Source organism: Poecilia mexicana, unplaced genomic scaffold (assembly GCF_051168715.1).
Source record: "Poecilia mexicana isolate PSO_F unplaced genomic scaffold, ASM5116871v1 scaffold_16, whole genome shotgun sequence".
Classification (NCBI taxonomy): domain Eukaryota; kingdom Metazoa; phylum Chordata; class Actinopteri; order Cyprinodontiformes; family Poeciliidae; genus Poecilia; species Poecilia mexicana.
The window spans coordinates 3,938,683-3,953,173 of NW_028263385.1; the positions used below are offsets into that span (position 1 = coordinate 3,938,683).

At 35.8% G+C, this 14,491-nt stretch overlaps 1 protein-coding gene across 1 annotated transcript; it reads left to right on the forward strand.

Annotated features, from left to right (window-relative positions):
• The first annotated feature begins 2,717 nt into the window (after positions 1–2,717).
• On the forward strand, positions 2,718–13,843 carry rhbg (Rh family B glycoprotein). The gene is made up of 10 exons (XM_014989024.2): positions 2,718–3,116; positions 7,357–7,546; positions 7,962–8,112; positions 8,227–8,374; positions 9,126–9,292; positions 10,148–10,285; positions 10,450–10,583; positions 10,742–10,863; positions 11,287–11,360; positions 13,092–13,843. The coding sequence occupies exons 1-10, from the start codon at positions 2,882–2,884 to the stop codon at positions 13,164–13,166; spliced, it is 1,434 nt and encodes a 477-aa protein (XP_014844510.2). The 5' UTR covers positions 2,718–2,881; the 3' UTR covers positions 13,167–13,843.
• The last annotated feature ends 648 nt before the right edge of the window (positions 13,844–14,491 follow it).

The following is a 14,491-nucleotide window of genomic DNA, read 5'->3' on the forward strand; positions in this document are numbered from 1 at the left end:
GATGGATGGATGGATGGATGGATGGATGGATGGATGGATGGATGGATGGATGGATGGATGGATGGATGGATGGATGGATGGATGGATGGATGGATGGATGGATGGATGGATGGATGGAAAATCCATCTATCATGATATTTTAAGTTACTTTACTAACTCTAACTCCTTCCTCCCGTAATCATGTTTCCAATCAGACATTGTTCCAGTCTGGTGTCCATTTGAATCCGATTGTGAGTTAATCCAGTGAAAAGTAAGCTGTGAAGGTGGTTAAGCTGTGGATTATCCTCTTGTTTTGAGTTAAGGACGAGATATGAGGGTTTATATCTGCTTTGGTTGAGTTCAAAGTGTTTTAAACATTAGAGGTAATACATGATTAATGCATTGCTTATCTGGCTGAATTTATAGAAAAATCAAAAACATTTAATGATTGTCAGAGACTTTATAAGAGAACACAAACCTTTAAACTATTTTCTGATGATGGTAATTTTACCTGAATCGTTCCCATAGTCTGAAAGACGTGAGCATTAACTTATCATTCAAACACCAGGGTATTAAGACATTATCAGGGAATCCAAAGCATTACAGGAATTAGCAACTATCATCTATCTTGGAAGCAACAATGAAAGGACATCCTGCATTTCTACGAACATGATACATCAGGTGTCGACCACGAGTTCTGTCACGTGAGTCTGGAATGACAGGAACTTTTGGCATCTGTTTGGCTTTTGAAAGAAAAAACTTCAACACCTGTGATCGTAGCCGTCTTTTCTTTGGTAGAAAAACATTTCACAAACTGACTTTAAATCAATAATAAAACATGAGTTTGGGTTGTTTTGTCTAAATTAAATGGTGTGCTGATTTGATGTAATTGAAGAGAATATCACCATATTTAATCACCATATTTAATTTGCAGAATTTGCAGAATTATAATAGATTGTAACAGATCACTGGTAGATTTTATGCATATCTGTTCAATAGTCACAGGTTTCATTATGAACCACTAAGGCAGGGGAAAAGTGATTTCATGTAATGTCAAATGGCTTGAACATTGTTGATGCAGGTATAAACTTTTACAATAACTGCCATTCAGGAAAAAGTCAAGATGAGGCATGTTAAGGTTTCTTCTGCATTATTATTCAAAACAGTTGAACAGGTAGGTAGTTTCATGTAGCGGCATGATCACTCCTGAATGGACTAGATTTTAGTGAATAAATGCAGAATTAACTGTGCCCTTCCCTTCCATACATAGACTGAGGCAAGTGGAAACCAAATTGACTCTCCCCATTAAAAGGGAGCTTTAGTGTTAAACTAAAAGGATTTACATGTACAGGTTAGGATATCAATGTTGGTTTAATAAACACCAGGCTGTCGGTTAGCTGAGAAACTGACTTCTTGATAGAAAGTCAAGCAAACAGGAGGCCTGAAAAAGGGGCTCTTTGTTCCACTTAAATTCATCACATTTCTTTAAATCGTGAAATCTCCATGGAGTGATCATTTAAATTCCTCAAAATCATAACAAAAGTCTGTCTCATTCTCTGTCATTTCAGATAGAGGTGTGAGTGACATATCTTATGTTACTTCAGACAGAAGGAGGAGGAGGAAGAGAAGGAGGAGACATAATAAAGCATATTTCAGACCAACCCAACCAACGACTTTACCAGTAGATGCTGAGCTGCCAGTGTTTGTCACTGGTTTGTCTTTGCTGATCAAAGTTTCCGCCCACACTGTGCTACAAAGTGACCTGTACGGTAAATGGTCTGTGCTGTTGTGACTTCAGTCTGATTCTGCCAGTAAAGTGACTAAATTACGGAGAACACAACATTAGGATGATGATTTTCCAAAGCACACAGTGATACTCACCGAAGAGTAAAGAGCAGTTTTAATGTTAATGAGAATATTTTCTTCAGGGGGATAAAGGACGTGGATACTATTTTCTTAAGACTTCATATTCTAACCTGTTCCTCTTGTCTGTGGTTCTTTTTACCTCATGATGTAGTCAAATTTGATTAAATATGAGATATTACGACTTCTGATTAGACTAAAATAAGTCTGATAACTTCCTGCTTATAAAATATTTAAGTAAGATTCAATTAACTCACTTAATCACATCTCCGTAAAGGAAGTAACAGAAACAGATGTAAATTCAAAGTAGTGTTTCACTTACAAAGCAACATACCTGTCAGTCTGTAAATGAAGCCAGCTCTATTATTGTAGTCAGCTTTTAGTCGCCATGTGTCTCAGTGTTGCTACAATCACAGAAAATGACTTAGCACCCATTGCCAGTTTTGACATTCATCAATGGTTTCTGATAATAATCATGTAAAATGCACATTTTGGATTAGGAATCCTGAGTTTGAGCCATAAAATTTGTTGCATTTTACTTGGATTTTTATGGAAAAACACAAAGCAGTAAAGTCAAAGGATCATTATTCATGGTTTTCTTTCTTTCTTTTTTTTTTTAATAAAACTTGAAATTTACAAAGTTATCTGCAATCTCTAACTAGATTTTTTTCCCCAATCAGCCCCATCTAATTTTTGTGTTTTTGTGAGCTACTAGATGAAATGTGGTCACCACTCCTAAACCTGTCCCATCAAAAGTATAATTGACAAACTGAAGGTGAGTTTAGACACCTTGTCACAGGGGGCGGGACTAACTTTGTCTCCACCTAACTTGGCCTGGTAGGTGTGACCCAGCTTAACAAAATCACATGTGAAGCTCTTGTGTCTGTCTGTGAGCTTCTTCTTCCATCCTCTCACACACAAACTCCCCAAGCTTTTGGTGTCTACACCGTGGACGCCTCAGCCCAACTTTCTGCCCTGGATCTTTGGAATTGAACAAGCCTCTCCAAGCCTCTGCTCCGCATCTGACTTGCAAGGAAACATGACAGACTCATCTACCAACATGCGGCTGAAGCTGCCAATTACCTGCTTCATCCTGGAAATCATTCTCATCATCCTCTTTGGTGTTCTGGTGGTGTATGACGATGACACAGACGCAAAGGCGTTTAATAAGAATATGAAAATGAATAACTCCACAGCTGGTGGGCACAACGGACATGGTTCTGGAACATCTGATGATACTGACTATAACAATGACTTCTACTACCGTTATCCAAGTAAGTTTTCTGTAGATCAGGTGTCAAAAGGTGTGTCAGTGCACGTTCCACCAATCCAGTATCAGAATTAGTAGGGAAAAAAATTCAAGCACATTTTGAAAAAAAATGCTTGAATATTTAAATCTTCTCTATGTTGTCATTTTTTGTTTGTTTTAATGTTGGGGTTGTTTACCTAAAATACAAAATAGTGTTTTATGCTTTTTTTTTTTTTTTTTTAGATGAGATTAAAAGCAAAATCTAAAAATCCATTAAATGAAAGGGGGATGGTTATCCCTGAAAGACCTAGACATAGAAAAGCATTCAGATGCTTTTGCTGGAATATTTTGGATATAAAAATATGATATTTTATTATTATTTTGTTTGTTTTTGTCAGGTTTTATGGAAACAACATTGTGTAAATTGGATGGCAGAATTCCCCATATGCTATTGACAGTAATTACTGGAATAACATGGAAACAATATTTGCATCTCAATGAAAACTACTGAATGTTTCATTGATTGCCTCTGATCTGCATCCCATCAGCCAGATATGCCAGTTCTCACACATACTTTGAAGCCCTGTGGATTTAGTTTTCCTCTCATACATTGTTTGAAATTCCCAAAACAAATTTAGGACACTGGGTGTGGGGCAAAGTGTTACATTTCACTGCTGGCACCACTTTATGCTGCCTAGCCAACATGTTGCGCTCTGATTATCATTCTAAAAGGAATGCTGAGGGTCTCAGAGGGGCTGTCTGGTCTTAGGTCATCAATGATCAGACATTTCATCTATTCCACAAAATGCATATTATCCTTCAAAAGTCCAATCTTATACAAAGAGCGGGGGTAAACGATAGAATATAACAACTTATATGTAAAAATTCTTACTAATCATTAAAAGCAATAATATTTGATACACCAGTCCACTACTTTTGAATTTTTTTATTTGTGGTAAAAGTATCAAAAATGAAAAATGAAAAGTAAATATAAACATATGGGATGTAAAAGTGGGGAGTATGAGGGTACTCTTTTGTGACAGCTGTAGTAACTCGTGTCTGTTTACACTATACTTAGCCAGGTGTGTGACTTCCAGCCAATAATGGAAATATCAACCAAAACATTTTGTAAGACATTTTCAGTCTATCTTTCTTGGACTGGAACAGTGAATCTCAGGTGTTCTTCCTCAGCTAACATTTTTCAAGTTGTCATAGTTCTTGACCCTGTGGGAGGAATTTTTATGCAAATTTGCTTTCTAATAGCATTCCAAGACTGAACAATAGGGATCAAGCTCTATGTTTGGGTAACATTTTATTTTCCAGTTTTTGAAATATGTAGCAAGACAGTCTAAAGAAGGAGTGTTTTTATTCTGTAAATTCATCCATGATTAATATAATCTACTTACACAGCAAACAGAAAATAGTAAAACAGACAATAATCCATTGTGATAATTTTGTTTGACTTTATAATTTATCTATTCAATCATATTTTTCAGCTTTTTAGCTTTGTTTTTTTGGCAGGAAATATCATCAGAACATCACGTAAAAGTTTTTTTTTTTTTTTTCACTTAAAGAAATATTCCTATTTCCAATCATGCTGTTATAGATTCTCCACATGCAAAAGTTTGATTCTCTTTTTTTATGTACTAATGCAAAAGAATATAACCAATATTTCATTCCCAAAGCTAGATTTTAAAATGCAAACATGATTTCTTACTGTTGAGCACACACTGACATGTCAGATTCTGGGAGGCATTTACCTTCAGCCATCTCTCTCATTTGTGAGGGCGGAGCTTCAACCTAGAGCAAAGAATGATGGGAATTTTTAAAGACTAAACCCTCTTCTTACGTAATAACCTTTAACATATTCTCCCAGAAGCAGGTTGCTGTAGAATATCCTCTAACTTCTCCCTTTCAGTCACTGTAATGTGGACATTTGACATCGTTATGAAGCAACATGTCAGTTGTGACTTTCTAGGAATGCCACACCTTTGTTTGATGAATCCAAACTTATCAGTAGGATGCACCTCTATTTTTGTTTCAAAATGTTTGTTTTGCACCAGTAGCATGAAATTTCCATTGCATTGTGTAGCACATAATGAAAGATGTATTGTATTTAAGGGCAAACATTGCAGTTTTGATAACCCCGTCTTAGCAGTATCATTGTCTAAAGTTTATCTCTAAATAACAGAAGAAGGTCAGTCAGAGAGTTAAGCTCAAAACAAAGTGAATGACAGGAAGTGAAAAAAGATTCTTACTCTCATTTTTGATTGTATTCAGGAGTGATTCTACCTTAAATCATCCAATCTGTTATCACATTAATGCACATTCTGTTTAAATTCCCTTTGTGCTAAAATTTTATTTGAGCAAGTCTGACAGAAAACACTTAGTTTTCTCTCACTGACTGACTTCTGCATAGACACGCATGACCTCATTTAACATAACTGACAAGTATTTCATCCTAAATAACAAAACAAAAAGGTGCTGTTAGCTTTACGCAACATGTGTCCATCAAACAAATTCTTATGAATTTCTCTTTACCTTTTGCAGCACTGACAATATTAGGACACACACAACACAGTTCAAAGACTTGAAGGAACATGAACAGCTTTATGAATTGCTGTGTCTCCACAGAAGGTTAAAAAATAAGGCGGACAGTCAGGTCCAACCCACTTTACGGTGTTTAACCTGACACTTTTGTGTCACAGAAGTTGGAAATGAAGATCACCGTCATGGCTCAGGGATATTTGTTTGTACAGAGGCTCCATCTGGTATCCGTATCATATCCTGGGAAAAAGGAAAAACGACGATGTATAGTAAACAGAAACAGGTTCAGACAGGTTTCATGCTCTGCAGTGTAGAACCCCTATACTGTCTGGAAAGTAAATATTTCATAAGAACCAGTTTAACGTCCAACTTACATCGACCAAAGCAAAAAAAAAAAAAAAAGGACTTGCAACTAACACTAATAGTTTAATAGCATACAAAAAAAGTTTAATGTGGGGATATTAATTTATTTTAGCAGACATTATATCATGTGTTTGTACAATGTTGTCTGTATTGGTTAACACCACCCAAACATGCACATTGTGTGTGTTTTTGCATAAGGTGTGTATAACTATATGTTCTATAAGTTTCTTTTAGGATCGGAGGTTTGGAGTAGTGAAAAACATATCACACACTTTCTCTGGTGGAACAGTTCACCTGATAGCAGCTGTACCGTTAGGAAAGATATTGTTGATTTCAGTAGTTTCACCCAAACAGGAAGACAAGCTGCTCACCACTTACAAATAGATACAACAGTTAGTCAAGAGTTGCTTTTTTATTTAATGCACATGGTTACTTGAAAACTTGCCAGCATTCAGCTACATAAGTACTTTTGATTCTTAATTTGTATTTTCTATGTCAGTTATTTAAGTTGAGATTTCCTTGCATTTAACAGACATGATCAAAGCAAAACAGTGAGCAAGGAAGCAAATCTCAATGTTTAAAATTCATATCAGTTGGCAGCATGGAGCAGTTCTGTGTTCTGACCTTCATATCAACGCTCCTTATTGCGTTGATATGAAGGTTTCCATCTGGGCCACAGGGAAGTGTGTTAATCTAGGCCAAAATACCAACAGGGATGCTGGAAAGAGCTCTGCTTGGTCAAGCCAATTAACAGTTACCATAACGACAGCACTCACAGCACAGAGCAATGTTATGAATGGCAGTTAATGAGCGATGTTCACAAACTGTGTGAATCAGGACAGGAAACAATGTCACGTAACAAGTTGATAGGGTTCATTTTGAAAACGGGTCACCAACCATTTCTCAGACCTGTAAATGCATTGATTTTCTTTGTGGTTTTGCATAATAAGTTATAAGAGATCATATATAGGCATTATAAAGCACAAATGAATCACAACCTGCTGTGAGTCATGCTTGCAAGTTAAAACTGAACCTGATTTTCCAGGGAGGTTTCTGAAATTGTCCATTCTGAGAACAACTGCTTTCATCTATATGGCTTAAAAGCTCCTGGAACAATCGGTTTGTTTGTGGAAACAGACTGTTAGTGATTATTGAATGGATTCATCTGGGAGACAACACATTGCTTAACAGCGTTGATAAATGAAGCCTGCATGGAGTCATAGTCACACCTTAAGCAGAGCATACAGGACCACATTTTCAAAAGAAACAAATTAACATCTATCATAACGTATTTCTAACAAAGCAGCTGCGGCACACAACCTCCTTGACCATTCGCTGTTTTCTGTGTTCTGCAGGTTTTCAGGATGTGCATGTAATGATTTTCATCGGCTTTGGTTTCCTCATGACCTTCCTTCAGCGCTACGGCTTCAGCAGCGTGGGCTTCAACTTCCTCATCGCAGCCCTGTCCCTGCAGTGGGCCACTCTCATGCAAGGCTTCTTCCACGGATTGCATGAGGATGGAAAAATTCACATTGGAGTGGAAAGGTGCAAAATGAAATACAGTATGAATACCACCATTATTTAAATTTACTCCTCTGATGTCCTTTTTTACAATGTTCTTCCTTCATCCTTAAATTAGAAGAGAGCATCACCTTCTATCCAAGTGACAGTAACTGTACTTGTTCCTCTAAAGTACACAATAATGAAAAATACATTTTCTTATCCCTAGCATTGTCTTATTGTGAGTAGTGACAACAGTGCTTTAACATTACATTTTTATGTTTTTAAGTACACCTATGGTTATTTTGAAAGTTTAGCACTTAACAGATGGTGTCACACCCCATAAAAGCTGCAGCATTTAAAAATGAGTTATTAGCTTTGAAGAAAAAAAAATGAAGGCTGTTCCTGACTTTATTCCTGTTTCCATACCAAACTGTTAACCTGTTTTTTCTGTTTGCAGTATGATCAATGCTGACTTCTGCACTGGCTCTGTGCTGATCTCATTCGGAGCAGTTTTGGGAAAAACCAGCCCCCTCCAGCTGCTAATTATGGCTGTTTTTGAGGTCACACTGTTTGCCGTCAATGAGTTCATCTTGCTCAGCATGTTAGGAGTGAGTCACCATAAATCAAACTGCTGAAGACTTGTATTAATGACTTATAAACATCTTTTATTTTCTCTGCTGTCACACTCAAAAATTTGAACTATCCTGTGAACCATGTTTCAGACTAGAGATGCTGGAGGCTCCATGACCATCCACACCTTTGGAGCGTACTTTGGCTTGATGGTGACGCGAATCTTGTACCGCCCCAAACTGGAGCAGAGCAAACACAAGAACTCGTCAGTCTACCACTCTGACTTGTTCGCAATGATAGGTAATTCCCATGCAAGAACAAACATCTACAGGAATTGTTTTCGTAGTAAATTACACCCAGACCTATAAGGTTGCAACATGCTTTATGAATACGAGGTTTGTGAGACACCAATGACTTAATCAGAGTTTATACATCTTGTGGTTTCCCCACCTCTTTTTTTTCATGAATTACAAAGAACAAGATGTTATTGAGTTGCATGCAGGGTAACTGTTCTGTGACTTTTAGTATCTATCCCTTGAATCCTCTGAAACACAAAGAAAATTAGGTGTTCATTTTTTTTTTTTTTTTCAAAATAAAAATGTTTGGCAGGCATTTGTTTTCAACTCCCTTTACCTTCAAAACAAGAAATAAAATCCATCTTATTTCTGGGTTGTAACTATTAACACCCAGGAGATATAATGGAATAGCTTTCATTATGGCTTATTGATGTGCTTGGCTTGCCCAGAAGAAGCTAAGACCTTCATATTCAATGACCAATCTGCAGTATTATTTGAAATATTAATTTGACGATGCAAATATAAACAGGCAAGTCATGCACTAAGCTGTATCTGCAGTACCAGTGCTTATTTTCACCTTGTTAAAAATGTTTAAAATCTTTCATTTTACAACAATGCACTGGCTGGAAAAATAATATAGAGAAGTTCAAGGGGTATACTTTGGCAAGCCACAGAGACATTTTAAATTCTAGTTTTCAATTTCCTTTCACTGCTGCTACATTTAAAGTCTATCTTTACCTTCAATGTAAATACAGGTACCATCTATCTGTGGATGTTCTGGCCCAGCTTCAACTCTGCCGTCACGGCACATGGAGACCCCCAGCACCGCACAGCCATGAACACTTACTACTCCCTGGCAGCCTGCACTCTGTCAACGTACGCCATGTCTGCCCTCACAGCTCACGATGGAAAGCTGGACATGGTAATAATGCATGATCACCATTTCTATTTTCAACTCTTTGTTAATTAAAAAAATCTGAAAATCAGATGAAAGCCTTGATGAGAATGTTGTTTGTCATCCATCCATATTTGAAGAAGAGTTTTCTAACTAAAAAATAATGAAGCAAATAAAATAGTGCCAGAAAAATACTGAGCCAAAAGGAAACAAGGAAGATGTGATATCTTAACTTGTTCTTCTTACGCTTATCAGAGTTTAGAACTGTTACTCAATACCTGAGAGCCAATGAATGAATGGAGTGACGGTGCACACCTCCTCAAAAAATGCTGATTGGGTCTCAGCCAAATGGCTGGCAGGCTGATCAGATCTCCAGCTGTCTTTCACATACTCCAAGATGAGGCTGTAAACCATCACAAGATCAGTCCTCTACACTGATGGTTATCAAGCATGAGAGGAAATTAATTAAATAAGCAGCTGGTCACTTGGCTGTTGAAAACAAATCAAGTCAAGTTTATCTCTAAAGCACATTTCAGCAGCAAGGCAGTTCAAAGTGCTTTCAACCACAAAAACATAAGATGAGATAAAGACCATCATCAAGCAAATATACAACGCATCATCATAATCCATATCTGGTAGTTCATTTTGTGTTTTGGGAAACTTGTTTTGTGTCAAAAAGGTGAGTATTAAAATTACAAATCTACCTTGGAAAATAGAAATATAAGTTTCTCAGTACTTCTAGATTTTCTGAATTGAAAATAAGATTCTTCGTTAAAAAAAATTATCTTTGCTGCTACCAACTCAGTATTGTGCTACTCAGCTCTGGTATATGTTTTTTTTTTTTTTCTTTGACCTCAGCATGTGTTTTGACTCCATGTTTAGGTGCACATTCAAAATGCCGCCCTGGCCGGAGGAGTCGCAGCAGGAACAGCTGGTGAAATGATGCTCACACCTTTTGGCTCCATGATCGTTGGGTTTTTGGCAGGAATCATCTCTGTCCTTGGCTATAAGTACCTCTCGGTAAGAATAAATTATGATGTTGTGTTTACAAACCAATTCTTATTTTCAAGACGCATGTGAAGGACCTTCTATCAAAGTTTTGAGTTAACTTCATTTACATTTCGAGTTGTTTCAATTCTTCATTTCAAAGCTTCATTCTACAAATGTCATTTATTTCCCATCAGCCCATCCTGGAGGAGAAGCTAAAGATCCAGGACACATGTGGGGTTCACAATCTGCACGGCATGCCCGGCATCCTGGGGGCCATCGTTGGGGCTGTCACTACTGCCGTGGTCCCGAAGGAAGTATATGGAAATGGGTAAACAATTAATCTTTGCTTTCCGTGATGCAACACTAAATCCAATATATATATTTTATTCAGTCATTGCTAGATGATCTCTTTAGCTTGCATCATGATAGAAGAGATCTCTATTTGAACAATCAGCTAACATGTTTTTGTTTCTGTCTGGTTGTAAGTTTGATAAAGGTTTTTCCTGATGTGGCGAGTGGAGACAGAGAGACAACTTATCAGGCCGGCATGCAAGCCATTTCTCTTGTAATCACTTTGGCTATTGCCATTTTTGGAGGACTCATTGTTGGTAAGTAGATGCAGAACTACTTAAACCAGCTCAAGGACATCCAATAATAATAATAATTAAAAAAAAAACTTAAAAGAACATAGATTATGTGATAACTTTAACAAGAGAGGGGAACAAGCTCTTTCTGATCATGTTGATTTTATTTTTTAAGTCTTAAGAAATGCGACATATTTAATGTGAAATTAATGTGAAGAAAGAAACTTGTCAACTAATATATGCTTTATGGGGAACAAATGAAAGTGCAAGTCTGCATATGTGATTTTTAAAAAGAAATCTCAGGATTGCATCAACTGGAATATATACTTTGTTTGGAACTTGATGGCTAACTTTAAAAAAATATATATTATCGTACGTCAAAACATCTTCTGATGAATATTAACTCCTGCCCAGAACTGAAGTAACATCTCTTCCCCTTCCTCTCAGGTTTCATTTTGAAGCTGCCGGTGCTTGGAGCTCCTCGTGACAATGCCTGTTTTGAGGACAGCGTCTACTGGGAGGTCAGTTTGATAAAACAAGACAGTTAGAGTCAAACTGCGTGAAATGTACAATATGTGGAGGAATTTCCATTGGCAAACTTGTGAAGAAGTATTTACATGACTTTTGTTTATTTAGATAAATACCCTTTAATTCTTGGCTGATTCTAAATTAAATGTTTATTCTCAGAAAAACTTAGGAATTCTTTAGTCCTGATGTTATGCAATAAGAATTACTGCATGACATCATGCAGTAATTCCTACTGCATGATGATCCATATTAAATATTAATATGAATTAAGATTGCATCTTGAAATTGCTGGCATTCATTGCGATAATGATAAAATGGTGATAAAATGTTTTTTAAAAAGATATTTTATCTTTTGTAAATACACTGCTCAAAAAAATAAAGGGAACACTCAAATAACACATCCTAGATCTGAATGAATGAAATATTCTCATTGAATACTTTGTTCTGTACAAAGTTGAATGTGCTGCCAACAAAATCACACAAAAATCATCAATGGAAATCAAATTTATTAACCAATGGAGGCCTGGATTTGGAGCCACACACAAAATTAAAGTGAAATGTTCCCTTTATTTTTTTGAGCAGTATATATCTGTCACTTCATATGGCCAGAGCCTAACAAACAAAAATATCCTTTAACAGTAAAAATCAAATAGGCTGCTGGTCACCAGTTACATATAGTGATGCAATTGCAATGCTAACTGTAAAATTTAACTGCATTGTCATATTTTCAAATATATTGATTTGATTATTTTTGTAAAACCTGCACATGGAAGTAACAATCCTAACCATGGTTTCAGTTTTGGGGTTTTGAGAACATCATCAATAAAGTTAATCTTTGTCCTGATAAATGTGATTTTCTTTCAACACGGTAAATGATACAATAACTGCCCATCCCTGGTATTCAGCAATTATTCCTCCAAGTATGGACAGATTCAGTCAGTTGCAGAAAAACATTTTCAATCACATTGCTGCTTATCAAGTTAAAAATATCAAATAAGTCAATGAAATCTAACACCGATTTATAAGATGAAGATATTTGATGTGAGAAAAATCTAAAAAAAAAAAAAAATTTGTTATTATTCTGTTCCATTGGAATTGCACAAAAAGTAATTTAACGGGTGATGACATTGAAGGCTGATTTTCAGTGCAATCATTACTTTTTGTAAAATTTTGTTTTTTTATGTTACAAACTCTGAGGAACGTCTTTTAGATGTTTTGGGTCTGGTTATGTATGATATCTGGCCACCAGGGGGAGCAAATTCACCAATTCTTGCTGGAGATATTTGTTGTTATTGACCCACAAGTATATTATGTGGCATGTTAGTTTTACTATAATTTTATGTATTTTTTATTTCCTGTATGCAGATGTATAAATCAGTATTTCTAGAAGTAGCTACTTAAATCTGTCCTATGATTTTATTGACAAAAAGAGACAACATTGTTAGTTAACATTTTATTATTTGTTGTGTCCGTAGATTTAGTTTTATATGTGTCTATTCACATTGTGTAGTAAGACATTGTCAATGTAAAAAAAAATAAATAAATAAAAATAAAATAATATCACAGTGCAACAAGATGAGAAAAATGTATTTTCAGCACTTAAGTGTGGAAATACTTGCAAATATACATAAAACAGATGATGCACATTGTTATAAAGCAAGGTGAGAGAGCTCCTGATGTTCAATTTTCAGTAATTCTAAAGTTTTATTATTTTTTATTCTCAGGTACCAGGAGAAGAGCATTTTGAGGAAGAGCTAACTGCTGTGAGGACGGAAGAAACTGAGAAGATGAACAGTTAGACACACAGAACCAATCTGAGGTTTTAACAGCACTTGAAAGCCTACAGGCTACAAAATACTCTTTATACTCATGCCAGCTGCCAAACAGTTTATACATTTGAAACTTTACCTGTTTTTTAAGTCAATAGAACAGAAATGAATGAGAAAACCACTAGAGGTCAATCTAGAGCTGCATCTGTGAACACGCTGCACTGGTAAAGGATGTTTCCATTTATTAAAAACTGCTTTGTTGTTGTCCATCAAACACAAATGTGAAATAATTACATATTTTCACAGTAAGATTAAACCAAAGAGACACTTGAAACCAGATCAATTAATTTAGCTAAATTCTTTTAGTCAAGATTATATCATTTTAATAGGATTTATTTTAAAGTAACTCTATATGTTCTTTGAATTACAGAAAAGATGTAATGCTGTGAGGTAATGCTGTTTAACTGTGCATTACATTTGATTACATTAACTTTAGAATTGCATACAGTTTTGCCTCATATTAAACCACGTCAGTCTTATTGTTACTTATGTACACTTTCATATTTGCATGGCAATCTTCAAATTGATTTCCAAATTGACTTAAACCTACAGGAACATTGTTACATTGACTGTATTTATAAGAGCAGACAGACTTTTAATTACAGTTTTGAATAGTTTTGGGCTAAAAATAAAGTTTTCAAAGAGTGTTTTGTGTCATGTGGCATTTAAAATCTAGCAGGAATATATCAGAAAACACTGGAAGCTCAGGAATTTTACCCATTAAAAATCATTGCTGCTGTTGGCACTTAATAATATACCAACTATAAGACTCACAGAAATAACTTTGCTTTGTGTCCTTGTTTTGAATTGAAGATCAGCTTTCAGTGGACACCTGGTTTAAACCCATTAGTGATTTACAAACTACCATTTTTGGAAAACTAAAATAAAATCTGGACTGTTTCCACTGTTTACGTTCAGCCGTGTCACAAAAAAATATTTTCCATTTGCAGATACTGAACTGTTACAAAAAGAAAATCCAGTAATTATAATGCAGCAACTCTCTGAGAAGTTGAACTTTTCCACTACAATCTGATTCCCTCAACACTGAGCTCAACTGGTTATACTTTTCTCTTTCAAGTGTGATGCTAATAATGTTGCTACAGGACACATCTTTTAGTGCAGATATACCAAAATAATAACTTTATTTCCATAATATTATTATTAATAAAACAAAAATAAAATACAAGCAAAATGTAAAATGTCCTGCCATACGTCTGTGGCCTTCAGCTGAAGCTCAGCTGTGCTATGAAGCAGAACAAAGATCCAATACAGTCGTGGATGATAAGTAGAGGAAA

Coding starts and splice junctions, on each gene's coding strand:
- rhbg (XM_014989024.2), top strand. CDS start 2,882: ATGACAGACTCATCTACCAACATGCGGCTGAAGCTGCCAATTACCTGC. Junction 10,286..10,449: donor TTGGCTATAAGTACCTCTCG/GTAAGAATAAAT, acceptor ATTTCCCATCAG/CCCATCCTGGAGGAGAAGCT. Junction 10,864..11,286: donor TTTTGGAGGACTCATTGTTG/GTAAGTAGATGC, acceptor CCTTCCTCTCAG/GTTTCATTTTGAAGCTGCCG.